This window comes from Manis javanica, chromosome 13 (genome assembly GCF_040802235.1).
Source record: "Manis javanica isolate MJ-LG chromosome 13, MJ_LKY, whole genome shotgun sequence".
In the NCBI taxonomy this organism is placed as follows: Eukaryota; Metazoa; Chordata; class Mammalia; order Pholidota; family Manidae; genus Manis; species Manis javanica.
Window position 1 is genome coordinate 89,423,384 of NC_133168.1, and position 27,507 is coordinate 89,450,890.

The 27,507-nt window shown below is 43.1% G+C and overlaps 1 protein-coding gene across 3 annotated transcripts in view; it reads right to left on the minus strand.

Annotated features, from left to right (window-relative positions):
* The window catches only part of LOC118970612 (uncharacterized), a 108,688-nt gene extending 91,786 nt beyond the window's left edge, over nucleotides 1–16,902 (minus strand). The window contains exons 1-2 of one of the 3 annotated variants that reach the window (XR_012124451.1): nucleotides 16,572–16,902; nucleotides 13,456–13,910 (exon numbers count right to left, since the gene is read on the minus strand). Coding sequence is in view for 1 of the 3 variants with exons in the window: in XM_073220195.1 (XP_073076296.1) it covers nucleotides 13,456–13,472 (17 nt within the window). In the remaining 2 variants the exon portion in view is untranslated. The remainder of the gene's footprint in view (nucleotides 1–13,455; nucleotides 13,911–16,571) is intronic. The other 2 variants (XR_012124448.1, XM_073220195.1) reach the window with 2 other exon arrangements.
* Nucleotides 16,903–27,507: the final 10,605 nt, after the last annotated feature.

Sequence of the window (27,507 nt, forward strand, 5' to 3'; positions counted from 1 at the left end):
GTCTCCTCTATTGCTTAAATAGCCTGGAGTGTAAACATAAGGCTCTGGGGAGAGAAGAAACTTTCTGTCTGGTGGGCTCTGTCTTTTGGATCCTTATGCAGTCATATTTAACCCAGATACCAAAGCTGTTTGCTCAGAAAGTCCTGACCATACAGAAATGTAAGAATATTCATGAAGCATTGTTTCCTGACAAGTATATGTTCTGCAGTGAGCATCCATGAGATGGGAAATGTGATTCTGCGGTTATGTTATTAGTCTCATTTTTTCATGCTTTGTGCGGCTCCAGCTGAGGGTGATTTTGGTGTTTAAAGATGATCAAACCAGCTGCTTCCTCAGGTACGTAACTGAGGGAACAGTGCTCTACCGCGGTTACGTAAGGAAACCCTGCGAGGTTTATTAAGATGCACGCAGGTCTCTTTTTCCTAAGAAATTTGAAGTGTAATTTTGTCAATTAAAACCACAATGAGGTATCACTTCACACCAGTTAGGATGGCCAACACGCAAAAGATAAACAACAACAAATGTTGGTGAGGATGTGGAGAAAGGGGAACCCTCCTACACTGCTGGTGGAAATGTAAATTAGTTCAACCACTGTGGAAAGCAATATGGAGGTTCCTCAAAAAACTAAAAATAGAAATACCATTTGACCCAGGAACTGCACTCCTAGGAATTTACCATAAGAATGCACCAGCCCAGTTTGAAAAAGATATGCACCTCTATGTTTATCGCAGCACCATTTACAATAGCCAAGAAATGGAAGCAACCTAAGTGTCCATCAGTAGATGAATGGATAAAGAAGAGGTGGGACATATACACAATGGAATATTATGCAGCCATAAGAAGAAAACAAATCCTACCATTTGCAACAACATGGATGGAGCTCGATGGTATTATGCTCAGTGAAATAAGCCAGGCAGAGAAAGACAAGTATCAAATGATTTCACTCATGTGCGGAGTAGTAAGAACAAAGCAAAAACTGAAGGACCAAAACAGCAGCAGACTCACAGAACCCAAGAATGAACTAACAGTTACCAAAGGGAAAGGGACTGGGGAGGGTGGGGGGAAAGGGAGGGATAAGGGGGAAAAGGGGGCATTATGATTAGCACACACAATGTAGTGGGGGGTGGGGGGACAAGGGAAAGGCAGTATAACACAGAGAAGACAAGTAATGATTCTATGGCATCTTATATGCTGATGGACAATGACTGTAATGGGGTATGTGGGGGGACTTGATAAAAGGGGGTCTAGTAAGCCCAATGTTGTTCAAGTAATTGTACATTAACTATACCAAAATAAAAAAATATATAAACTTAAAAAAAGTAACGACATTCTAATAAAATAATTACTCTTTCCACTTTCCCAAATCCTGATTAATACCTCAGAACACTTTCAATTCTCCTACCCTTCTGACATTTATTACTGTTCTCATGCACTGTAATTCTACACAGTCTAATCTCCGTGAGAGCTCACTCTAGAACTCACGGACTAACACTCATCTCTTTTCATAAAGTGCCTTCTCCTTTCCTCTTCGTTCCTCCCTGCATTGCCGGTTTTCAACTTGGAGTTACTTTCCTTTGGACTTTAGAACTCACTCTAGTAGTTCTTCTAATTCAAGGCTGCCAACTATGACGTGTCTCACTTCAACTTTTTCTTAAAACATTTTTGTGGTTAATACTGCTGATGGGTGTAGAATTCTGGTCTGACACGAAAATTTTATTGAGCATATTAAAAATAGTGCTCTGCTGGTATATCTACTGTATGCATATATGTTTAGACATCACCTGTCAGCCTTCTTCTTGCGTATTTGGCCTCTGATTTCCCTGAAGTCTGTTACGTTAATTCTGGTTTTTCTATCATACTGTAACGCCTTATGGTTTACAGTGTAGCTATTGTGCTTAGGGCATGTTAACTGCATGTGTGGACTGCTGTCCTTCATCAGCGGGGAGCATGCTGGGTATTTCCCCCTGGGGTATCAATTCCTTACCCCGCATTCCCTCTGCTCCTCCTTCAGTCACATCCCACTTCTCCTTCCACTCTGTCCTGACATCTCCAGTATTGTTCACACAGCGCTTTTGTTGAGATATTGGTTCTTCAACTGTCTTGCCATTCAGGAATCCAGCCTATGCTGGGATCAATCACTTCTTAAATTAACTTCTTAATTTAAGTTCTAACATAAACACAAAATACAGCCTTCATTTGGAACACAGCAGAGCTCTTTCACAATGAGGAGAAAAAAATTTCCTTCCTCATACAGAGAAACACAGAGAGGAGAAAATGACAACCTGGATCACAATAAGATATATTATAAGCTGGTTTTTCTCCAACTTCACCAGTGAGACAGAACAGTGGAAAGCCTGAGTGGGAGAGACTCAAATCACCTGCATCTGGTAAAGGACATCAAGCCAAATTAGGTAAATAATACCATCCCATAAAACAAAGTACTGAAAGCCCACTAGAAAAATATGGCCAAAGCTAGAATAGACATTAGATAAAAGAGGATAAGCAAATAACGGAAGTGTTTTTAAAAAGCTTTCTACACTCTTTAATTTCAGGGAAATGCTACTAAAAGTTGCAATGAGCTGTTTTAAGACAGAAATCAGGTTAGATGAATGAAAAAATACCAGGAATACCACATGGTCCCCAGGTTCTGGAACAATCAGATCATTCGTGTAGGACTAGTGAGAATTTAAATTGGTAGAACCTCTTTGGAAAACAGCCGGCATCTACTAAGGCTGTGTACACGCCTACAGTGGTCCCTGCACACAAACATCCGCAATATTGCGCCCTGTTTGGTCCCAAAAACCAGACTCAAAATCACTGTTCTAAAAACTAACCAAATGCTCATGAATAGGGAATGGATATACACAGCGCTCTCTGCAGCCCCTGGGACCCCACACAGCAATCAGAATTTACAAATAATTACTGACAGAGGAAGAATCTCCCACATCAATTGTGGAGACACAGACAGATGCAGACACAGCCCAAGGATGCACAAGGATTCCGATTTTTCTACATCCCTGCCAACACTTCTTTTTCTAATAGCCATTCTACATGAGGAATGATTATATTTTGGTCTGGATTTACAGTTCTCTGATTATTAGTAGTGTTGAACGTCTCTTCATGTGAATCCCATTTCTCTGTTTTTAAAGAAGTATCTATACAAGGTCTTGGCTCATGTTCCAATTCTTTTCCCTCCTGAGTTATACAAATTACTTACATATTTTTGGATTTTCACCCCTTACCAGATACACGATTTTCATGTATTTTCCCCAATCTGTAGGTTGCTTTTCCATTTGATTATTTCTTTTGCAGTACAGAGCCTTTTAGTTTTATGTAGCCCCTCATTTGTTTTTGTTTGTTACTTGTGCTTTGGAGCATCAGACCTAAAGTGATCAGCAGATTCAATACTGTCCCCATAAATATCACAATGATTCTTTTTCAAAAATATTTTTTTAAAAACTAAGATTCAGATGGAACCACAAAAGACCCAGTAGAGCTAAACAATCTTGAGAAAGAAGAAAATGGGAGGAACACACTTCCGGACTGCAAACTATATTACAAGTTACAGTAATTAAATCAGTATGGTCCTGGCATAATGACGCACACGTAACTCAACAGAATAGAAGAGAGAGCCCAGAAATAAACACGTACAATCAACTATTAAGGAACCAAGTGTAAACATGAATGGGGAAAGGATGGAATCTTTGACAAATTATGCTGGGAAAACTGGATAAACCCGTTAAAGAGCTCTCCTGCTAGCTTATGCTCTCTCCTCGCCCTCTCTCCTCTCCCCACCCCTCTCTCTCTCACACACACACAATCATTAAATACCAGTGATCCTTTGCCATAACCTGGATGTATTAAATGTTGTATTTGCAGATACCCTTAAGTTTTAAGTGGAGTGTTTCCGGCAGGCAAGTAGACGGGATATGGAAACCTCAAGCTGGTCAGTGAAACTGGAAGCTGGGTCACCTCAGGGCTGTGCAGTCCTGGAAGGTGAGGTTAAAAGTGCCGTGCCTGGGTCCTGGCCAGGGCTGGGGACAGACATCCCTGTCCCTGTATCCAGGAGCCACAGCCCATCCCAGCTGTGATCAGAAGGGCAGCCACACAGGCCCCCAAGAAGCCAGCAGGAGAGAGAGAACAGCCTAGACTGAAGTCCATCTATCCCACCGAGCATGGGGGGAGCCATAAGGCAAGCAGTGACTACACAGCAGTGGGGGTGGGCCAAGTCCCCACCCAATTCAGGGAGAGGGAGAAGTGGGTTTGCTTTGTTACGCTCTATGGTTTACATGGAGGTTATTTAGTAAAGCAGGAAGAGAATTACAATAGCATTTTCTCTCTTTCTTTTAAAGCCCCTGAAAACATCTTGTCAGAGAGGCCACATGACGGGGCCCAGAGGTGTGCTGGCAGCCGCAGGTGCAGGGGAAGCTGGTCACTCCCCGAGCCCCCTCCGCAGCAGTCACACGGGACTCCTCCAGGCTCTGGCCCTGCCCCTGCCGTTCCATTTCAATCCGACCCACCTTCAGGCCCCAGAGGATGAGCCAGCCCCTCCCTGGACCAGTCCTCAGCTACCCAGCCCCACAGCAGTGCCAGTTCCTCGCCTGCCTTTCAGCTCAGGTGAAGGATGGAGCTAAACACAGTCTGCACTGGTGTTGCAGTGGTGAGGAGGGTCCCAGGGAGCAAGAATTCAGGGCAGAAGGCAGTATGTGAGGAAGAGAGCAGAGCAACAGGAGTGCATTGTCATGCAGCGCGCTCCTCGGTCTCAAACACGGATTCCTCACAGCAAAGCGTCATGCCTGTCGCAGCCCTTACATGTGGCATAGCATTCATACAACAGATAGAACAATAGTACCAGTGCAAACAAGCCTGACATTTGGAGACGCCAGTGTGGGGTGGGGGCAGATTTACACTGATAACTCACTTGACCTATAAACTCATTACAAGCATTTTATATTGGTTCAGTTTGTCAACGTTATCTTATGACCAGAGTTTCTCCCAGAGTGATGTACCTCCGTTTTGCAGGCTGCCATTCAACCTTGCCAGGCTGCAAACGCAGTGGCGGTCTTGGCAAACACAGAGCTTCACCCTTCGTTGCGTCTGGTGTGCTTTGGCTGACAGGTACTATTTTCTTGGTCTGAGGCTCTATCTATTGAGGTATGAATAAAATGCTGGATTTCTGTCCAGGCATAACCCACTTATCCATCCCTGTACCCTAAGCTGTAATTTCCTCCTCTCTTCCTTTGCCATTTATCTTTACCCAGATTTTTCTGCCTGTTGAGTGGACATTAGGTCTGGCTACTGTGCTGGTCCAGATGGCTGGCAGCAATACCAGTCTCACAAGTGCCTCCCCTCAGCCCCCTCCCACCCTGGGTAGGGTTACCCAGGAGCAGAGCTGGGGGGCTTTCCCGGTCACTAGGAAGCACACCTCTGCTATGAGTTCTGACCTGGCTATATGGGGTCAAGGCACCATTCACCTCAGCAGGCGCTCAGGAATTACGGCAGAAAGATTTAAGGGTGTGGCTACATCTTCTTGCTTAATTAGTAAAGTTCACTGCTCTGGCGCCTCAGAGGCAGCTGCGTTCCTGGGACCATTGAATGGGTGAGGAAAAAAAGTTGTGGTAGTGTGGGGAAGAACAGAACAGTGCACAGCAACCTCCCCCAGACCCCCTTCCCCAGACCCCTGGAGAAGCAGAGGAACCTACCCTCCCTTACCCGCCTCACGTTGAGTGTGAGCACCCACTCTTGAAGGCATGTAAGTGAGCCCCTCGTGCCTTTATCTCCCATTTTAGACAGCCAATGTTCCCACAGCCTATTCCAATTTTCTATTAAACCACTGCTCTGAGAGTGACATGCAACACTGTACATCGTCTGATGGGATGTTTCTCGGCCCACCGTGGAACACCATGGTCGGTAAAGCGTGTCCCCTGGTCGGAGATGTAACTCGGCTGTCCAAACTGGTATAGAATCTTCAGTTCCAAACCTTAAACGGTATCTTCAGCATTTCACCTACCACTGGGTATGCAAAGCGTAGTCCCGAATGAGTGTCTACTCTGCTAACGACCCACTTACAGCCTCCGAGAGGTACCAGCGTTGATCCAATGTCACCCACTGGCCAGCTATGTGCAGGGCGTGCCCACTGGAGAACTTTCCCCTTAGCCAAATGCAGCCTCTGCCTCTTTAGCTGACAGCCGGAACAGGTCTTGCCGGCATTCCGTGCCTCACAGGGTGCAAGAGGAATACGCGTAGACTCAGCCTCTGCGCGCACTGCTGCAGCTCCCCACGGCCACTCTTTGTATGGACCCAGGCAGCCACCTCCAAGGGCAGCACCACCAGGCCCACCTGGTGGATACAGTCACCTCCCACTCCTAGAAAGGCTTTTCTGATGCAAACCAACATGGCCCGCTTTAACGTGCCCCTCAAATTCCCAGGGCAATATCCATATGGCCGTCGCCCACACGGGCATTCCTTTCATAGTCCAGTTTCCCGTCTACATGGCCACACAGCCAGGCCAGTGGCCCCAGCCCCAGGTCATAGGAACCCCAGCACGAGGGGCTTTCCTCACTGCTCCATTCTCCCGTCCCTGCCCAGAAAAGGGCATGAAATTCAGCCCACTGAGATCATTTTGTTCTCCTTCCTCCCAGCCAGTCTTGCCATCCCCTGGCCATACTGCAGCAGCTCTCCAACCAGGATACTGTCCATGCCCCCTGGAACTGCCATCTGTAACCAAGCAGCTCGGTCGTTCAGCTGAGAGCTTTTCCTAGGGCACCGTCCATGCAGCTCCCCAGGGGCTCCAGTGTCGGTCCGAGAGGAGATGATGCTGCCTGCCCATGGGTCCATAGGGGTCTCCCTGCACCCCCCCGGCAGCCTGCCCCTGCAGGAACCATATCCGTTTGATTATGGGACTCCTCTGGGCTCTGCTTCCCGATTAGGGTGTTTCTCTGACATCACCCAACACGTATGAGTACCTCAGGTCTCAAAATTGTTTTATGTACTTCGGTCACTTAAGCAGTCTTGATTAATTCCCAACAGCATGTTAATAATTGTCTCTCAAGTGGTGTGTACCAGGCAGCAGCATGTGGGAATTTTCTGGTCCAAAATCCCAAGGGTCACAGCTGGGAGGTGCTCATTTTCTTTTTTTTTGCCACAAGCTGCAGTTTGCATGGGTGTGGGGGGCAGACATTTCCAAAATCCTGTCTGAGTGGGGGTCACAAGGGCCCGATGGTGTCAAGCACACAGCTGCCACGTGTAGTTCTGACGTGGCCTGCTTCTGTCCAGGACCCCACTCAGATGCAGCTTTCTTTCACGGAGTCTTACACACTGGAGCTAGAAACAGTTCCCGGTGTGGAATACGAGTCCTCCAAAATCTAAATAATCCAAACAAGTGCTGGGCTTCTTGTTTGGACCTGGTGGGGGAGTGACAGCAGTTTATTGATAGTCACACTTCTGGAATATCCTGGGTGGCTCCTGCCCGCGTTCTTCCTACGAATTTCACTGAGCAGGACCTTGGACCTTCGCTGGATTTATTAACCAGCCCTGGTTGGTCACGTATGTCCTTGATGCATTCAAAGGAGTCCTAGCCAACCTCTCCGTTTCTGGTATTACCATAATGTCACCAACATCGTGTATTATTACACTCAAGTGTAGCGCCAAGTCCAATTCCCTCCTGACCACGTGGTGACAATAAGCCGGGGGACTCAGATGCCCGCCTAGCACAGCAGAGAAAAACTGGGATCCTTCCCACCGGAAGGCAAACCGGGCTCGGCTTTTCTCAGGAACTGAGATGGAGAAGAAAGCATTTGCAAGGTCCATCCAGGGGTACCAGCCTCCTCCAACCTGCTGTACTTTCCGTACGGCTGACACCGTGCCTGGAACTGCTGGGACTATGGGCAGTACCCACTTCATCTAAGCTTGAATAGTCTCTATGTGCCATCCACCTCTGCACAGGCCACACAGGACTACTGCACAGCAAATCTGGGGACACCAGTGCTCCAGCTTCCAGCATGTCACTCCTAAGAATGGTGATACGTTTGTCAAGTTCCAGGTATTCCCAATTTAGCATGTCTGATTAAACAGGCCTGAGGGTGGGCTTACATGCCTTCTGTGTTACTGTATTAGGCAGGGGAAGCCAACCCCAGTCAGACACAGTATCCATCCCAATAATCCTTTCAGGTAAAGGGGATGCAACCACCTCAAGCAAAACCTGCTCAAACACTCAATTTTCATCCAAACTTCCACCTCAATACCATCAGCCACTGCATCTCCATATCCTCCCAACCTAACCTTAGCTCCTGCTAAGACTTCACCAACAGGTTTTGGTATCATAGTGCATTGGGCTCTGGTACCAAGGAGCCCCAGGGCCATTTTCCTCCTCCCCCTGGCCATTTTTCTCACATACATGTGAACGGTCTCAGGTCCCAGGCTGGGGTACGGCCAGAAGAGACTGGCACTTTTGTCTATCTTTAAATTGATTAACCTGCCTGACCACCACTCCGGGGGATTTCGGGTCAGGTTTCTCATTGTAATCATGGCCTGCAGGCTTTTTAAATTCCTCCGAACTGGGGTACACAGAGTGGAGTTTTTGAGCTGCTGTAATGTTGCAGCAACCACGGGGGTTCCCACCGGCTCACCCAATTTCTGGTAGTGCTGCATTAATACCTTTTTTCAACCCCAGCAGTGTCTCCTTCTTTCACACAATTTTTCAGTAACCATCTGAAAACTCCCACTCACTCGGGCCGAGTCCCTTGACTCTCTCCTTTGTCCCTCCCCATCTTCCTAGTTATGCTCATGTTCTTGGTATGGTAAAACCCCCGAGGGGAAGCTGAGTTAAGAAACCTGAGAAGCCTCCTCAAACTGCTCGATTTTGTAGCCGTCAGGTTACACGAGCTGCCCGTGTACTGGGGCCCTAAACCTCAGCGCTCACCATGACCTGTGTACCAGGAACATTCAGTGGGCACCTACCTCGGTCACTGCAAAGCCAGTCCCACATAGGAAGCATTAGCAGCTCTATCATCTGGGGTGTTCCATCTGCATTCAGAGGGGCGGTTGGGCAGTCCCCCTTCTCAGGACATACAGACCTCACAGTGGCTTTTACACAGTCCGCCAGGCAGGCTGTTTCCTCAGGAATAACCTTCTGTGTGTCTGGATCACTCCCAGCCCCCTGTGATTGCCCAAGAGGGACAGCAGGTCCCGCATCAGCCCAAACATGCCCTGTCACTCGGAGGCATTCAAAACCAGACACAGCCCCCAGGCTGGTGCCCTCACGATGCCCTTCACGAAAGGTTCTTCAGGGAGCTGGGGACACCGGTCCGCACAGGGAGCCAGTTCCCTTACACTATGTTCGCTGGTTTCACACATTTCCTGGCTTTTGTCTCCTCCTACATTATTTTCTTGGCAACTAGAGGTCTTAGAGGTACTTTGTGTCGCTTGACACCATTTTCCCTTTCTAGGCAGCTTTGAGGCTCACGGCCAAGGCTCAGGTTGACCCAAATCCCAGCTTGGTTCCGCATCAAGCCCTGACCCAGCACTTTCATTTTCATTTTGACTATTACAGATAACAACAACCAGGGAAAGGATTATTTAGCCTGCTTCTTACTCATCTGCACTTCCTTACATAGCCACCAAGCCAACTCCTTAGGAGGTGGGTCCACTGCTATTTCTAAATTCCACTGCTAACTTTTCCCTTTAGTAACCAATTTTAGGGCAGCTGCTCCTTCATACCAAGGGTGAGTGGGCAGCCGTCCAGGCATCAAAGGTTCCTCATTCCCTGCCCTCCCATTCTTTCTCTTCAGAAACCACATATTTCAGAGCACGTGGGCAATTCTAGCAAATCCCAGCACCCTGACACCAAATGTGTTTTCTCATACACATCATAGTACAACTCCTTTTGAGTTTGCGGACATGATTCCAACACTGCATGCGCGCGTGCGTGCATGTGTGTATGTGTATGTGAGATCTCACAGACACCAGGTGATTCTTAAACACTGGCAGGGTGTCTGAGAACTCAACTCAGTTCTAATGGCATCTGCCTGGAGACGGCACCAGATTCCCCAGGTGAAGGGCTCCATCCTACAAGACTCCCCACCTGCCCCTCCAGATGCCTGTCGCAGGCCCCAGTCAGTGACCTGTGCTTCTACAGAACTGGCTACAGATTGCAGGTTCCGATGTCCTCCCACTTAGATTTGATTAATTTGCTAGAGTGGTCACAGAACTCAGAAAAACACATTTAGCAGTTTAAAAACGGGTGCCTTAAAGAACGCAATTTTAAAAATGGATCAAAGACCTGAATGTAAGTCATGAAACCATTAAACTCTTGGAAAAAAACATAGGCAAAAATCTCTTAGACATAAACATGAGTGACCTCTTCTTGAACATATCTCCCCGGGCAAGGAAAACAACAGCAAAAATGAGCAAGTGGGACTACATTAAGCTGAAAAGCTTCTGTACAGCAAAAGACACCATCAATAGAACAAAAAGGAACCCTACAGTATGGGAGAATATATTTGAAAATGACAGATCCGATAAAGGCTTGACGTCCAGAATATATAAAGAGCTCACACGCCTCAACAAACAAAAAACAAATAACCCAATTAAAAAATGGGCAGAGGAACTGAACAGACAGTTCTCTAAAAAAGAAATACAGATGGCCAAGAGACACATGAAAAGATGCTCCACATCGCTAATTATCAGAGAAATGCAAATTAAAACTACAATGAGGTATCACCTCACACCAGTAAGGATAGCTGCCATCCAAAAGACAAACAACAACAAATGTTGCCGAGGCTGTGGAGAAAGGGGAACCCTCCTACACTGCTGGTGGGAATGTAAATTAGGTCAACCATTGTGGAAAGCAGTTTGGAGGTTCATCAAAATGCTCAAAACAGACCTACCATTTGACCCAGGAATTCCACTCCTAGGAATTTACCCTAAGAACGCAGCAATCAAGTTTGAGAAAGACAGATGCACCCCTATGTTTATCGCAGCGCTATTTACAATAGCCAAGAATTGGAAGCAACCTAAATGTCCATCGGTAGATGAACGGATAAAGAAGATGTGGTACATATACACAATGGAATACTACTCAGCCATAAGAAGTGGAAAAATCCAACCATTTGCAGCAACATGGATGGAGCTGGAGAGTATTATGCTCAGTGAAATAAGCCAAGCGGAGAAAGAGAAATACCAAATGATTTCACTCATCTGAGGAGTATAAGAACAAAGGAAAAACTGAAGGAACAAAACAGCAGCGGAATTACAGAACCCAAAAATGGACTAACAGGTACCAAAGGGAAAGGAACTGGGGAGGATGGGTGGGCAGGGAGGGATATGGGGGGGGGAATAAGAAGGGGGGTATTAAGATTAGCATGCATGGGGGGGAGGGAGAAAGGGGAGGGTGGGCTGCACAACACAGAGAGGACAAGTAGGGATTCTACAACATTTTGCTAAGCTGATGGACAGTAACCGTAATGTGGTTGTTAGGGGGGACCTGATATAGGGGAGAGCATAGTAAACATAGTACTCTTCATGTAAGTATAGATTAAAGATTAAAAAAAAAAAAGAAAGAAAGAAAGAAAAGAGGGATTACTCCTTGATAGGATAAAACTATTGGTAAATCAAAGATCAACGCATGCTTTAAATATCCTTAATGTTGATCACCTAAAGGGTGTCAGATGATCAGCTATGGAGGTACTCTTTTCTGATAATATTCCTTTCTCTTAATAAAAGAAAAAAAAAAAGCAGTCCCTGTGTGCTGACCTCCAATGAGTTCTGCACAGTGGTATAGAGGGCATGTCAGAGTGTGGGCAAACGGTCTGTTTGTTTCCATGCAGAAGATCAAGGCCTAGCTTGGATACCCAGAAAATGAACTAAGATACGATATGAGGAGGAGCTTCCGGCATCAGCACTCTCTGGAGGACTCGTGCAGGGGGATGAGCATCAAAAAGCCTCCACAGGGATCTGGGTGATGCTGCGGTTGTGGCTGCGTCCACCCCACCGTTTCCTGGACTTGCCATTGGAATGAGGAGGGAGATGTCTAGGCTGGCATGTGCATACAGTGAGACAACGAATTTGACCGGATCTGTACTGTTGGAACTCAACCAGGAGTTGGGAGGGGTGCAAGTTGTAGCACTCCAAAATCTTATGACTATAGACTATCTACGGTTAAAAGAACATATGGGATGTGAACAGATCCCAGAAATGGGCTGCTTTAATCTGTCTGATTTTTCTCAGACTGTTCAAGTACAGCTGGACAATATCCATCATATCACAGACAAATTTTCACAAATGCCTAGGGTGCCTAAATGGTTTTCTTGGCTTCACTGGAGATGGATGGTAATTATAGATTTGCTATGTTTATGTCACCGTATTCCTATTATATTAATATGTGTGTACAAATTAGTTAGTAGTTTAAAACCTATACATGCTTATGGTACTCTACAAGAAGATATGTGAAAGAAATAATCAATCCTCACATGTTTTCTTCCATATGCTACCTCTATAGCTTTTCTTCTTCCTTCCTAATTACAACCCTTAAATGGAATTCGTGCCTCATATCAAATTTACCGAGCATCATAATTCCTCCAGGTGGTAAAGATACCTCGAGACAAGTGCTGGGCATAGAAGCCACAGGGCAAAAATCTGCAAAGAAGTAAAAAGCTAACCTTTTCAAACAATATGGCTTCTCTCTCACTTACCAACTTTACATTTCCCTGTATGGCCCCGGAAGATGACTGGTTAGCCAGAGACGGGTAAGATTCCTCAAGGGAGGAACAACCCAAGACAGGCACAGTGGCAGGGGGGCCATCAGGTGAGAAATTGGGGATCAACAGAGGTGAGGCTCAGAACCTCACCCCCCCTGCTTTGAGAGAAATCTTCTGCATCCGTGGATGTCTTGCTGCCCTTCTCTAGCCTGGATTAATACTTAGTCCATAGGCACACACCTGATCATCTGATCATCTACATTTGCCCTCTTACAGCACTAAACTATGTTTTCTACCTTTATCTAGCATCTACCTACCACTTCAGCATTTTATTGAAAATAAAAATAATAATAATAATAGGAGAAATGTGGGATCAACATATAAATCAAGTATAAAAATCAAACGAATATTCATATTTGACCTGATTGTTTATAGGTCATATTGCATGATCAAAACCGAAAGTTTCTGTGATGACTGCCCTTGTACTGTTCACCATGTAAGAATTTATTCACTATGTAAGAATTCGTTCACCATGTAAGAACTTGTTCGTTATGCTTCAGAAAATTGGAGACTGACGAGAATTAGGCTTGAGATGGATTAATGATTGTACATTGAGCGTTGACCCCCCTATACTGAATTTTATTGTTGTTAACAACCATTTGATCAATAAATATGAGAGATGCCCTCTCAAAAAAAAATAAAAATAAAAATAAAAGAATACCATTTAGACAGGAATAAAAGTGAAGTGTAGATCTCCTACCTTGTGGTGGTTGGCATCAGGGTCCATGACGCTGATGAAGTTAGAAGAGAGTTAGGAATGCCCCTTGCCTCACCCAGAGGCCAGGGCGGCCTGGAGAAGCAGGCTGTAAGTCAGAGAGAGACAGAAAGAGGGACACTCCTCGTGGATACCCAGTCGGGCTGTCGGGGTCTGATTCCAGACACGCAGGCCTTTGAGAAGCCGTTGAAGCGCAGCCTCAGCCTAGACTCTCGCAGGTGCCCACGGCCTTCCTCAGTCCCTCGCATCCAGGGAGATGCCTCTGAAGGGGAATCCTGCCCTCCACTCAGGTGACTTTCCCGGCTCCCAAGGAAGACGGGCGATCCACTGAGGGAGACACAGGGGAACCTGTCACTCGAGACTTTGAGATCGGCAGCCGGGCTAGTCCCATTTAAGTGGCTGATGAGCGCCCGATGTTGTGTGCCACAGACAGCTTCCGTCTATAAGGACAGTGAAAGAAAAGGCAGGCTTGGATGCTGATAATTCACCTGCGATGTTATCCCGGACAAGCCCCCAAAAATAATGCAGTTTCTCACACCACAAGGGTATGAAACTAGAAATAAATGACGCAAATAAAACGAAAAAGCACACCATCACATGGAGGCTTAACAACATGCTCTTAAATAACCAATGGATAAATGACCAAATAAAAAGAGAGATGAAGCAATATATGGAGACAATAAAAAAGAAAATTACAGACCAATATCCCTGACGAACATAGATGCAAAAATACTCAACAAAATATTAATAAACTGACTTCAAAAATACATCAGAAAGATCATCCATCATGATCAAGCAGGATTTATTCCAGGCATGTAAGGGTGGTACAGTATTAGAAAATCCATCAACATCATCCACCACATCAGCAAAAAGGAGGACAAAAACCACATGATCATCTCCACAGATGCTGAAAGCACATTCAACAAAATTCAACATCCATTCGTGATAAAAACTCTCAACAAAATGGGTACAGAGGGCAAGTACCTCAACATAATAAAAGCCATTTATGACAATTCCACAGCCAACATCATACTTAACAGTGAGAAGCTGAAAGCATTTCCTCTAAGATCGGGAACAAGACAAGGATGCCCACTCTATCTGCTTTTATTCAACATACTACTGAAGGTCCTCGCCACAGCAATCAGACAAAACAGAGAAATACAAGGCATCCAGATTGGTAAAGAAGAAGTCAAACTGTCCCTGTTTGCAGAACACATGATATTGTACATAAAAAGCCATAAAGAATCCACTCCAAAACTACTAGAACTAATCTCTGAATTCAGCAAAGTTGCAGGATACAAAGTTAATACACAGAAATCTGTTGCATTCCTGTACACTAACAATGAACTAGCAGAAAGAGTAATCAGGAAAACAATTCCATTCACAATTGCATCAAAAAGAATAAAATACCTAGGAATAAACCTAACATATGAAGTGAAAGGCTGTACCCTGAAAACTACAAGACACTCTAAACAGAAATTAAAGAGGACACTAATAAATGGAAAAACTCATCCCATGTTCTTGGGTAGGAAGAATTAATATTGTCAAAATAGCCATCCTGCCTAAAGCAATCTACAGATTCAATGCATTCCCTATCAAAATACCAACAGCATTGTTCAACGAGCTGGAACAAATAGTTCAAAAATTCATATGGAACCACAAAAGACCCAGACTAGCCAAAGCAATCCTCAGAAGTAAGAATAAAGCAGGGGGAATTGTGCTTCCCAACTTCAAGCTCTACTACAAACCCACAGTAATCAAGACAATTTGTTGCTGACACAAGAACAGACCCATAGACCACAGGTACAGAATAAAGAGTCCGGATATTAACACAAGTACATATGGTCAATTAATATACAATAAAGGAACCATGGATATACAGTGGGAGAAATGACAGCCTGGTGTTGTCAAAACTGGACAGCTTGGTGTTGGCAAAACTGGACAGCTACATGTAAGAGAATGAAACTGGATTATTGTCTAACCCCATATATAAAAGTAAACTCAAAATGTATTAAAGAAAGACCTGAATCTAAGTCATGAAACCATAGCACTGTTAGGAAAAAACACAGGCAAAAATCTCTTAGACATAAACATGAGGAATTTCTTCATGAACATTATCTCCCCTGGCAAGGGAAACAAAAGCAAAAATAAACAAGTGGCACTACATCAAACTAGGAAGCTTCTGTACAGCAAAGGACACCATCAGTAGAGCAAAAAGACATGCTACAGTATGGGAGAATATATTCATAAATGACATATCCGATAAGGGGTTGACATCCAAAATATATAAAGAGCTCATGCACCTCAACAAACAAAAAGCAAATAATCCAATTAAAAATTGGTTAGAGTATCTGAACAGACACTTCTTCAGGAATAAATTAAGATGGTCAACAGGCACATGTAAAGATGCTCCACCTTGGTAATTATAAGGTAAATTCAAATTGAAACCACAATGAGGTACCACCTCACACCACTTAGGATGGTCAGTGTCCAAAAGACTAGGAACAACAAATGCTGGCGAGGATTTGGAGAAAAGGGAACCCTGCTACACTGCTGGTGGGAATGTAAACTAGTTCAACCATTGTGGAAAGCAATATGGAGGCTCCTCAAAAAACTACAAATAGAAATACCGTTTGACCCAGGAATTCCACTGCTAGGAATTTGCCCAAAGAAAACAACTTCTCAGATTCAAAAACACATGTGCCACCTCTATGTTTACTGCACCACTACTTACAAGTATTCATCAGTAGATGAATGGATAAAAGAAGAGGTGGTAAATACACAGAATTGAATACTACTCAGCCGTAAGAAAGAAACAAATCCTATCATTTGCAACAACATGGATGGAGCTAGAGGGTGTTATGCTCAGTGAAATAAGCCAGGCGGACACAGACAAGTACCAAATGATTTCCCTCATTTGTGAAGTATAACAACAAAGAAAAAATGAAGGAACAAAACAGCAGCAGACTCCACAGAACACCCATGCCTGGCGGCCACATCCCAACAGACCCCCCCCCGACCCCCACCGGTCCCCTCCTCAGGGGGCCACGCGCACCACTGGCCCGCTCCTCAGGGGACCCCGCGCCAGCGCCCCGTCCTACCTTGAACCAGCGCCTGGAGCAGGTGCAGCTGGAGCGTCCGGAGCGGCCACCACCCGCGCCGCCGGCCTGCGCTCAACTTTGACGGGCTCTCGGGCGCCACGGTGCAGCAGAGCGGCCCGTTATCAGGCAGCGGCGGGCCTCCAGGAGCGCGGCGGCGGCGGCGGCGGCGAGGTTGTAAGCAGGGAAATTTCCGGCAGAACGCCTTCGGCGGCCCCGCAGCCAGCGCCAGGGCCGCGCCGCGGCTCCTGAGGAGTCCGCCTGCAGTTGAGCGGACGCCGCTGCCGTCGTCCTCCCCGCCGGGTGCAGGGAAGAAAGTGCGCCCTCCCACGGGCTGCCGAAGCTGCTGATTGGCCGAGGGGAGGAGGCCCGCGGCCCCGCGCCCCGCCCCCACCCCCTCGCCTGTTTCCTAAGCCGCTGACCCGCCCACTAGCAATTTCGGACCGACCAGCCAGCCCAGGCGGTTTCCTGCACCGCCTCGCCCCCTACGGACGTGCAGCAGGCCCGGGAGGTACTGCGGCCCTTGACCCTTTGGTAACCACAAATCCAAACCTGTAATGGCAGTAGGTACATATCAATAATCACCCTAAATGTAGATGGACTGAATGACCAACCAAAAGAGACAGAGTTACACAGTGGATAAAAAAGCAATACCCATCTATATGCTGCCTACAAGAGACTACCTCAAACCCAAAGACATACAAAGACCAAAAGTGAAGGGATGGAAAAACATGTTTCATGCAAACAATAGGGAGAAAAAAGCAGGAGATGCAATACCTGTATCACACAAACTAGACTTCAAAACAAAGAAAGCAACAAGAGACAAAGAAGGACATTTTATAATGATAAAGGAGTCAGTCCAACAAGAGGATACAACCATTTTAAATACCTATGCACCCAACACAAGAGTACCTACATATGTGAAACAAACACTAACAGAATTAAAGGGGGAAATAGAATGCAATGCATTCATTTTAGGAGACGTCAACATACCACTCAAAGGACAGATCAACCAGACAGAAAATAAGTAGGACACAGAGACACTGAATGACACCCTAGAACAGATGGATCTAACAGACATCTACAGAACTCTACACCCAAAACTGCAGGATACACATTCTTCTCAAGTGCACATGGAACATTTTCAAGAATACATCATATCCTAGGCAACAAAAAGAGCCTCAGTAAATTCAAGAAGACTGAAATTGTACCAAACAGCTACTCAGACCACAAAGGTGTGACAGAAGAAGTAAATCATGCAAAGAAAATGAAAAAGCCCACAAACACAAGCAGGCTCAAAAACATGCTCCTAAACAACCAATGGATCCATGACCAAATAAAAACAGAGAACAAGTAATATATGGAGACAAATGACAACAATAATTTAACACCACAAAAAGCTGTGTTGGATGCAGCGAAGGCAAGTATATTACAATAAAGGCCTACCTCAGGAAAGAAGAACAATGCCATATGAACAGTCCAAACTCACAATTAATGAAACTAAAAAAGAAGAAAAACTGAGGCCCAAAGTCAGAAGGATGGACATAATAAAGATTCGAGCAGAAAAAAATGTAATTGAGAAAAATAAAACAGTAGAAAGAAATCAATGAAAGCAGGAGCTGGTTCTTCAAGAAAATAAAATAAACTCCTAGCCAGACTTATCAACAAAAAAGAGAGTCTACACATATAAACAAAATCAGAAATGAGAAGTGGAAAAACACTACAGATGCCACAGAAAAAATAATTATTAGAGAATACTATGAAAAATTATATGCTAACAAACTGCATATCCTAGAAGAAATGGACAACTTTCTTGAAAAATACAACCTAGCAAGGCTGACCCAGGGAGAAACAGAAAATCTGAACAGTCCAATTACCAGTAACGAAACTGAATTCGTGATCAACAAACTACCTAAGAAAAAAACCCCTGGATTACATGGCTTCACCACTGAATTTTATCAAACATGTAGTGAAGACCTAACACCCATCCTGCTTAAAGTTTTCCAAAAAGTAGAAGAGGAGGGACTTATGCTCATTCTGTGAGGTCAGCATCACTCCAATGTCAAAAGCAGGCAAAAACATCACAAAAAAATAAAATTACAAGCCAATATCCCTGATGAACACAAATGCAAAAATACTCAACAAAATACTCCAAACAAAATTCAAAATACATCAGAAAGATCATCCATCATGATCAAATAGGTTTATTCCAGAATTGCAAGGATGGTACAACATTTGAAAATCCATCAGCATCATCCACCACATCAAGAAAAAGTACAAAAACCACATGATCATTACCATAGATGTTGAAAAAATATTAAACAAAATTCAACATCCATTTATGATAAAAACTCTCAACAAATTGGGTATAGAGGGCAAGTACCTCAACATATGAAGGCCATATATGACAAACCCACAGCCAACATCATACTTAACAGAGAGAAGCTGAAGGCTTTTCCTTTAAGATCGGGAATAAGACAAGGATGCCCACTCTCCCCACTTTTATTCAACACAGTTCTGGACTTCCTAGCCACAGCACTCAAACAACACAAACAAATAAAAGGCATCCAGATTGGTAAGGAAGAAGTTAAACGGACACTGTTTGCAGATAACATGATATTGTACATAAAAAAACATAAAGGACCCACTCCACAACTACTAGATCTAATATCTGAATTCAGCAAACTCGCAGGATACAAAATTAATACACAGAAATCTGTTGCATTCATATACACTAATGATGAACTAGGAGAAAGAAATCAGGAAATCAATTCCATTCACAATTGCATCAAAAGAATAAAATACCTAGGAATAAACCTAACCAAGGAAGTGAAAGACCCATACCATGAAACTACAAGACACTCATTAGAGAAACTAAGGCCACCAACAAATGGTAACACATCCCGTGCTTATGGATAGGAAGAATTAATATTGTCAAAATGGCCATCCTGTCTAAAGCAAACTACAGATTCAATGCAATCCCTATCCAAATACCAACAGCATTCTTCAACAAACAAGAGCAAATAGTTCTAAAACTCATTTGGAACCACAAAAGACCCTGAATAGGCAAAGCAATCCTGAGAAGTAAAGCTGGGGGGATTATGCTCCCCAACTTCAAGCTCTACTACAAAGCCACAGTAATCAAGACAATTCAGTACTGGCACAAGAACAGACCCACAGATGGATGGAACAGACTGGAGAGCCAAGATATAAACCCAAGAATATATGGACAATTAATATACGATAAAGGGGCCATGGATATACCGTGGGGAAAAGACACTCTCTTCAACAACTGGTGTTGGCAAAACTGGAGAGCTACATACAGGAGAATGAAACTGGATTACTGTGTAGTCCCACACACGAAAGTAAACTCAAAATGGATCAAAGATGTGAATGTATGTCATGAAACCATAAAACTTTAAGAAGAAAATATAGGCAAAAATCTCTTGAATATAAGTATGAGAAACTTTATCATGAACCCATCTCCTTGGGCAAGGGAAACAAAAGCAAAAATGAACAAATGGGGCTACACCAAGCGAAAAGGCTTGTGTATAGCAAAAGACACCATCAGTAGAACAAAAGGACATGCTACAGTATGGGAGAATATATTCATAAATGACACATCCGATAAGGGGTTGACATCCAAATTATATAAAGAGCTCATTCACCTTAACAAACAAAAAGCAAATCATCCAATTAAAAAATGGGCAGAGGAGCTGAACAGACACTTCTTCAAGAATAAATTCAGATGGCCAACAGGCACATGAAAACATGCTCCACATGGCTAATCATCAGAGAAATGCAAATTAGAACCACAGAGACATATCACTTCACACCAGTTAGGATGGCCAACATCCAAAACACACACAACAACAAATGTTGCCGAGGTTGTGGTGAAAGGGGACCCCTCCTACACTGCTGGTGGGAATGTAAACTACTTCAACCATTTCGGAAAACAGTGTACACAATGGAGAATATACACAATGGAATATTATTCAGCCATAAGAAGAAAACAAATCCTACCATTTGCAACAAAATGGATGGGGCTAGAGGGTATTATGCTCAGTGAAATAAGCCAGGCAGAAAGAGACACATATCAAATAATTTCACTCGTCTGTGGAATATAAGAACAAAGAAAAAAACTGAAGGACTGAAACAGCAGGAGACTCACAGAACCCAAGATTAGACTAACAGTTACCAAAGGGACAGGGACTGGGCAAGGTGGGTGGGAAGGGAAGGACAAGGGGAAAAAGGGGGCATTACAATTAGCACACATAATGTAGGGGGGGCACGGGAAGGGCTGTACAACCAGAGAAGACAAGTAGTGATTCTACACCATCTTACTACGCTGATGGACAGCGACTGTAATGGGGTATGTGGTGGGGACTTGATGATGGGGGGAGTCTAGTAACTATAATGTTGTTCATATAATTATAGATTAATGATACCAAAATAAAAAATAAATAAAATAAAAAACACTGGCCTTATCCAAACTTAACCTCATCGTAAAGTAATACACGCCACTCCTAATAAGATACACTTGCACTTCACAATAAAAGAGAACACTTGTTTAAACTACTAGAAAAATTGAGTTGATAGAGTGCTATGAAATTGAGTTTATATTTTTTCATATCATTTCATAAAATAAAAACAGTTATTCACCATTCACCAATATTTCCTACTCACAACTCTGTATTCTCTGTAGAATATGATGGCTAAGATAAACATGAGAACAGTTGCCAACTGGTTAAGTAAAAATTCAAGTTCTATGTTGTGGTAGAAATGTACTCCTTAATTCTCCACGGGAAAATTTCTAGTTGCCCTGGCATTCTCACCTTATGCTGAGTTCATTTTATATGGGTATCACATGACCCGATCTATTTATTAGAGAAAATGCCACTGTTCAATGATATCCTGGCCCAGATTCCTTTTATAAGTTACTTCAACCTCATTAATGACCACAATCTATCAGAACTTTTTCAGTTGCTATTGCTACATTATTTAAAATAACATGAAAACATAAAGTCAAACTACCAAAGAGAGTTCAAATATTACACTAAACTGTATGACACTGACAACAGTCAGTCGTGTATGACCTACCAAATTGACGATTTCACATGGCTCCACCTACTAGAACATTCCCGGACTCTCACATCATTGAAACTAAAACAACAGCTGCCTAGGGGAGCCAGCTGCCTGCCTGACAGGGAGCTATGGAATGAAAGGTTTGCAACCCTGTGTTGAGACAAAAGCTATTTCCCACAATAATACCTTTCTTGTCTAAGAGACAATGTGAACAATATTGCACTTTAAGAAGAAAGGACGACTATAATGGGAGTACCTCAGGATGGAGATGACAAGGGCAGGGGGAATAAAACACAAGGAAATAACAGGGACGACATGACAGTATCACAATATCAGCCCATGATCCAAAAGAACTAGTCATTCAAACCTATTTTCAAAACAATGTAACTCAATCAAAGTAGGGTTTTTAAACATTTTAGCCAGGATTTGAGGAAACTGTGAAGAAATGAAAGCAAATGTGTTAGGAAAGAGCTTTTGTTCAATGTTGATACTTTTGCGTATTATTTTCCAATGTCGCAGTGAAACTTTAAATATGACCAAATCTCTTGGTGGGTACTGAACTTAGTCAAAAGGAACTGCTGCTGGGGGCCAGTGAAAGGTGCTTATAAGATGCTAGGTTCTTTGGGTAAACTCTCCTGGTTAAAATTAATTTCACAGACAGCCCCTTACAAGGTGACAGCTGCGTCATCATCAGAATGCTCTAACTCAGAACTAGTGAATTCGGGCGCTTGATCTCACGGGAAAACAAACTCCTGTTGAGGCAGTGAACTTTTTTTTTTCACCTTTTTATTTTTATTTTTTTAAATATGCAATCTTATGAAGGCTTCACATGAGCAACATTGAGGTTTCAACATTCACCCATATTATCCAGCCCCACTGCAATCACTGTCCATCAGCATAGTAAGGTGAAGCAGCTAACTGTGATGAAATCAGAACCCTATTCTTCCCCATACATTGCCCCAATACTGAGGTAAGGTGAGAAAAAAAGAAGGCATTCTTTAGGGAATAGCACTATTGACAGGAGCACCCTCCGGAGGCCAGAGAAAGGTGACACTGGTAAGACATAGCAGATAATTCTGATCAATCTCTTTCCTTCTAGAGGCTGAACTCTGCAGGTTATCACTTCAGCTGGACTCAAAAATGTACTTGTTCAACCTTAATCAAGGTGACCTAAGAAACATGCATAATTAATGTATAGTTTGAAAATGAAAAATAAATGCAAGGTGCAATAACATTCTCAAATAAGTGCTTCTTAATTAAAAAAAGAAAGAAATGCACTGATTAGTGTATTTTCAGCCTCCATCCTGAATTCTTTGGGGAATTTATTGCAGAGGCCTCATTTAGTGTTTAGAAGAGAAGGATGTGGAAATTGATATTTTTGTTCACAAATGTAAGTAAGCAAGGGTATACGGGGGACTATTATCAAATTGTTCACAGTATCCAGCTTTATGTTTATTAAAACTGATAATAAATTAAGCCATCTCTTTTATTTTCTAACACCTCATGTTTTCCAAAGCAACAAACACTGACAGCTATTGGCATTTTGGTGGCTGGCATTTTCTTTAATCTCTTAAACTCCTGCAAAGGACACACACATACACACATGCAGACATGTGTTGGACCAGAATGAACCCCAAACACCACTTGTTCCTTTGGGAAAAGTTCATTTTATGTACTTAATAGTATACTTAACAGATACTATTTTCCTTCTGGTTAAAATAAATCAGTTTTTAAGCTAATACTATCTGACCTAAATTTTTGTGTGTGTGTTTTCTGTTTCTCAAGAGGTTTCTCTAAGGTTAGCTGAAATATGTAAGTCCATTTATTTGCTTCTTTGAGCAAATAAAGTCATTCACCCAAAATCTGGACACTTGATGTGCTTTTTTCTGTCATAACAGACCAAAGAAAGTATCAGTACTTTGAAGTCAAAATAACTTGCTACTTTGAGAATGCTAAAGAAACCACTGATTTAGTAAGAATCACACTGCTAGAACTCTAAACACTGCATATAGCCATTTTAGCCAGGAGGGAGGAAAGAAAATAGAAATATGGATTATTAAATATGTTCATTATTTTGTTTACATTTAGAAACACCTGCACTCAGTTCTGTGGACCTCACTGGAAATATGCTGCTATGCTTGATAAAAAGATAACAGAACATGTTAATACACACTTCCTTTTCAATTGTGGCAATTTGTACAAGTCCCCAGAGAGAAAATTATGCAGTTTATATAATAGTGAAGTTTGAGCATCAACTTTTAAGTGTTGTCAGAAAGGAGTCATGTTTCAAAATCTTCTCATAGTTAGAAACCTCAACATTTTTCTGCCAGAGATAAAAAGTATGTGACACTTCCCTTTACTTTCAATATTTAGACTGAATTCAGGACGGTTTTCATAATATATATGTATTGTTATGGTATTTGACATACATATCCATTTTTTTCTACATTTACAGGTAGTAGATATTAATATTTGTACTCACTCTAAGGCCAGCTTTGGATTATTTTTTACCATAAAAAGTAAATTCTGAAAATTACATCAGATAATCTTTGCAAGGAAACAGACAATTTGCTTCTTACGTAGTTTTATAAACACAGCTAACATTTACTGGGCAGCTAACATGTACAGCAATGCTCAGAATGCATCCATTAATGATCTCGTTTAAGCCTCGTAACAACTTCATGATTATAATAACATTATTATTATCCCAGTTTTATAAATAAAGACATCTAGGCATAGAGAGATTAGCAACTTTCCCATGACTATACAATTAAAGAGCAGTAGAACTAAGATTTAAACCCAGGCAATCTGGCTGTGGAACTAAGAATGAGGCACCTTGCTGCTAGCTGCTTAATGGTGAAACATTTTCATACTCCCTAAAGGACAAATGATAGAACAAGCAAAGCATTTGTTAGAGTGCCTGAGACATGGTAAGATACTTGATAAAAATATTAGCTCCCTTATTAGTAAATATAAGTGTCTAGCATCGTGCCTGGCATGTAGCAAGGAATTCACTGTTTTCATTACTGGTTCAGTATTTTCTCATTATATATATTTTCTCTTCTCATTCTTCCAACAGTATTAATGAATCATTGCAGATGTGAGAGTTAGTAACCCAAGTTTCTTCTGTTCTTTCTGCTTCAGAATAATTATTCAAAATAAATCTTATCTCATCCTATAAATAATATTTAACATCTTTAAAAATTACATAAGATAAGGGGTCACAAGTAACCAGGTTGAAACAGATCACTGGACGTTCCTCCTGTTCTGTAAACACATGCCGCCCTGTTAGTGACAGGGCACTACGTATCCAAGAATGTTTACATGCACTGCAGCCTGCGGAGCCACTTAGTTCATGGGACAGGTGGGTGATGCCATCCGGGAAGCAGAGGGACCACTTCTACACATTCGGGATACTAAGTTTCTCGGATTTTCCACCACTTGTACTCACAAATGTCTCTTCAGCCAGGAGTGAAGGGAGATCCAATAGTTCTAGAACTGGGTTAAGCTTGATAATGAATTTGCTCCAGGTTATTTCAAAGGAAAAGAAAGAAAGAATCCTTTGCAGTGTTTTAATAAAAGAAAAAACACATCAGTAAACAGAGATTCATGAAAGAAACTTGGAGCCAAATACTACATTGCAAGAGAAAGAGAAGGTCTGGTTTTGTAACTGAGGATTCAACAGAAAATGTTTGGTGAGCTGGATCAATGTGAAGAGCCTGGATATGGGAGGACCAGCATCTAGGAGGCCCGGGATGTCACAGGGCCCTTGGTACATGGATCCATGTCACAAAGCCCAGCATTATGCTGAGGTTGCTTATTTTGAGCAAAGAAGAGGCACCAATGATTCCAAGAGCTTGGGACCTATTAGAGCCATCATTATAGAAGAGACAATTCTGTTGGACATCTGTAACACCAACAGTGTGCTATTCAACAGTTAGTTAATTGCATAAAAATGCAGATGCTATGAAACATAGCCACGTATGTATCACATGTCGGCCACACATGCCACACCAAAGTTAAAGAAGCTGTTTTCCCTCCAACGGATGTGTTTATGCCTCTGCATATGATACAGCACACAATGGGGCTGAGAGGCCGAGTCATCTGAGGATTATATCTTCCCAGACTGTCATGAAGTAATGTTGTACAACCATAGAGAGGCTGGGCTTTTTTGCATGTGCATCATTTAGGACGTACAGTTTCAGTGGCTGTTTTAAGAAAGGCATGAAACCTGGATGAAAGGGCACTAATGTGGGAGGTATTTAAGAGATGGGTGCACCCCTAAATCCTAATTTGGGCTGGCATGGCAACATTATAGTTACAGCACCCAGAGAGGGTTCCTCAGAGGAGGCCTGAGAACTAAAGACCAAGAAAAAGGTTGAAACAGTGCTCTGCACTTCTCCCACAAGCCATTAAGGCCATCAGTTATTTACCCTTGAAGATAAGGAAAAGCTCACTGCACACTCCCACTTACCATTACAAGGAAAGTGACAAGGAGAGAATCCCTGCTTTCGAATCAGTACTCCTTAATGCCCTGCACTTTTCTATAAAGCCTGTTTCAAGTTGGCCTTTCTTTTTGAATCAAAAGAAGGATATTCTTACGTGGTTTACACAGTTTAGTAAGTGCAAAATGCTCTGGAGGGGGGTAAAAAGTTCCTCCCTGAAGATGGCAACGGCCTGATGGAAAAGAGAGACAAATATGCTAAAAACCAACCTATGGTCAAGGTCTCCCCATTCTTCTGGGAGGACGGTAGAGAGAATATCACTGAAAGATGCCAATCTGTCTTACACAGTGGGAATCACAAAGCCATGGGACTGGAAGGCAGGCTGAGGGCCACGGAGGAAGCTCTCCAACTCGAAGAGGAAACATCAGAAAGTCACAACACAGCTGCCTAACTAGTAGGTAAGATCTGCAAGACAGAGAAATGCCTGTTTGCTCTTAAATTTTCCCCCACGCAGCTACCAGTTTATCTGAAATGTCTGTGTTAAGGCACTGCTCTTTCGAACCCTTGACAAAATGCAAACCTGTTACCTAAAAGGGATGCAATTTCCAGCCAATGCCCGCTCCTAAATTCATCAGAGCACCTATAGGGAACCATAGAAACTCCTGAAGGCACAGCCTTGCTGGGCAGTACAGGAGAACACCTGAAGGACCCCACAAATAGCTCTACAACTTTACAGTTTGGGTTAGGGCCAAGGTCCTTTCAATTTGCCATGATGACCTTGGAAAGGACAGTAGAGAAAGTCACCTAGGAAGGCTGCCAACCCAGCTGCCCATTCCATACCTTGTTGAATAAAATGTTGTATGGTAGCTCCACAACATAGGGCTAAAGTAAGGAAAACTGCTGTACACCCTCATGAGGGCTAGTGAAAAGTAATTAAGGTGAATCTAATCAGCTACAGTTACATCTTCTTTGAAAAGCATGCTGAGCTATGGTCAGTGACCAAACAATTACTCTCTGTTCAATTTCTGTTTTGCTCAAAACCTGATTAAGGTCTACCAGTAAGCCAGGTTCTGAAATGCTATCAGTGATGCCAATAAGAGAACTAGGCAAATCTTGTTTGCTTCTTGCGAGGAACAGGCAAATGCTTCTGCTTATCTTCTTCGGCCACACTATTACCAAGTGCTATTGAATTCATTCCTCAGGAGTGCCATATAGAATGTGTTGGGGGGAGGCTCTAAGTGACTCAGAGCATCTGGATCAATGTTAACTGGGAATTGCAGAGGCAGGAAAAAAAAGCTCTTCTATCTTCTCTCATCCTTCCTTTATTTTTAAAAGACATCTAACTTCCTCACAAACAACTGTTTATTTGGGTTGCATCCTCTATCCAGGACAATGTCTAAAGCAACAGC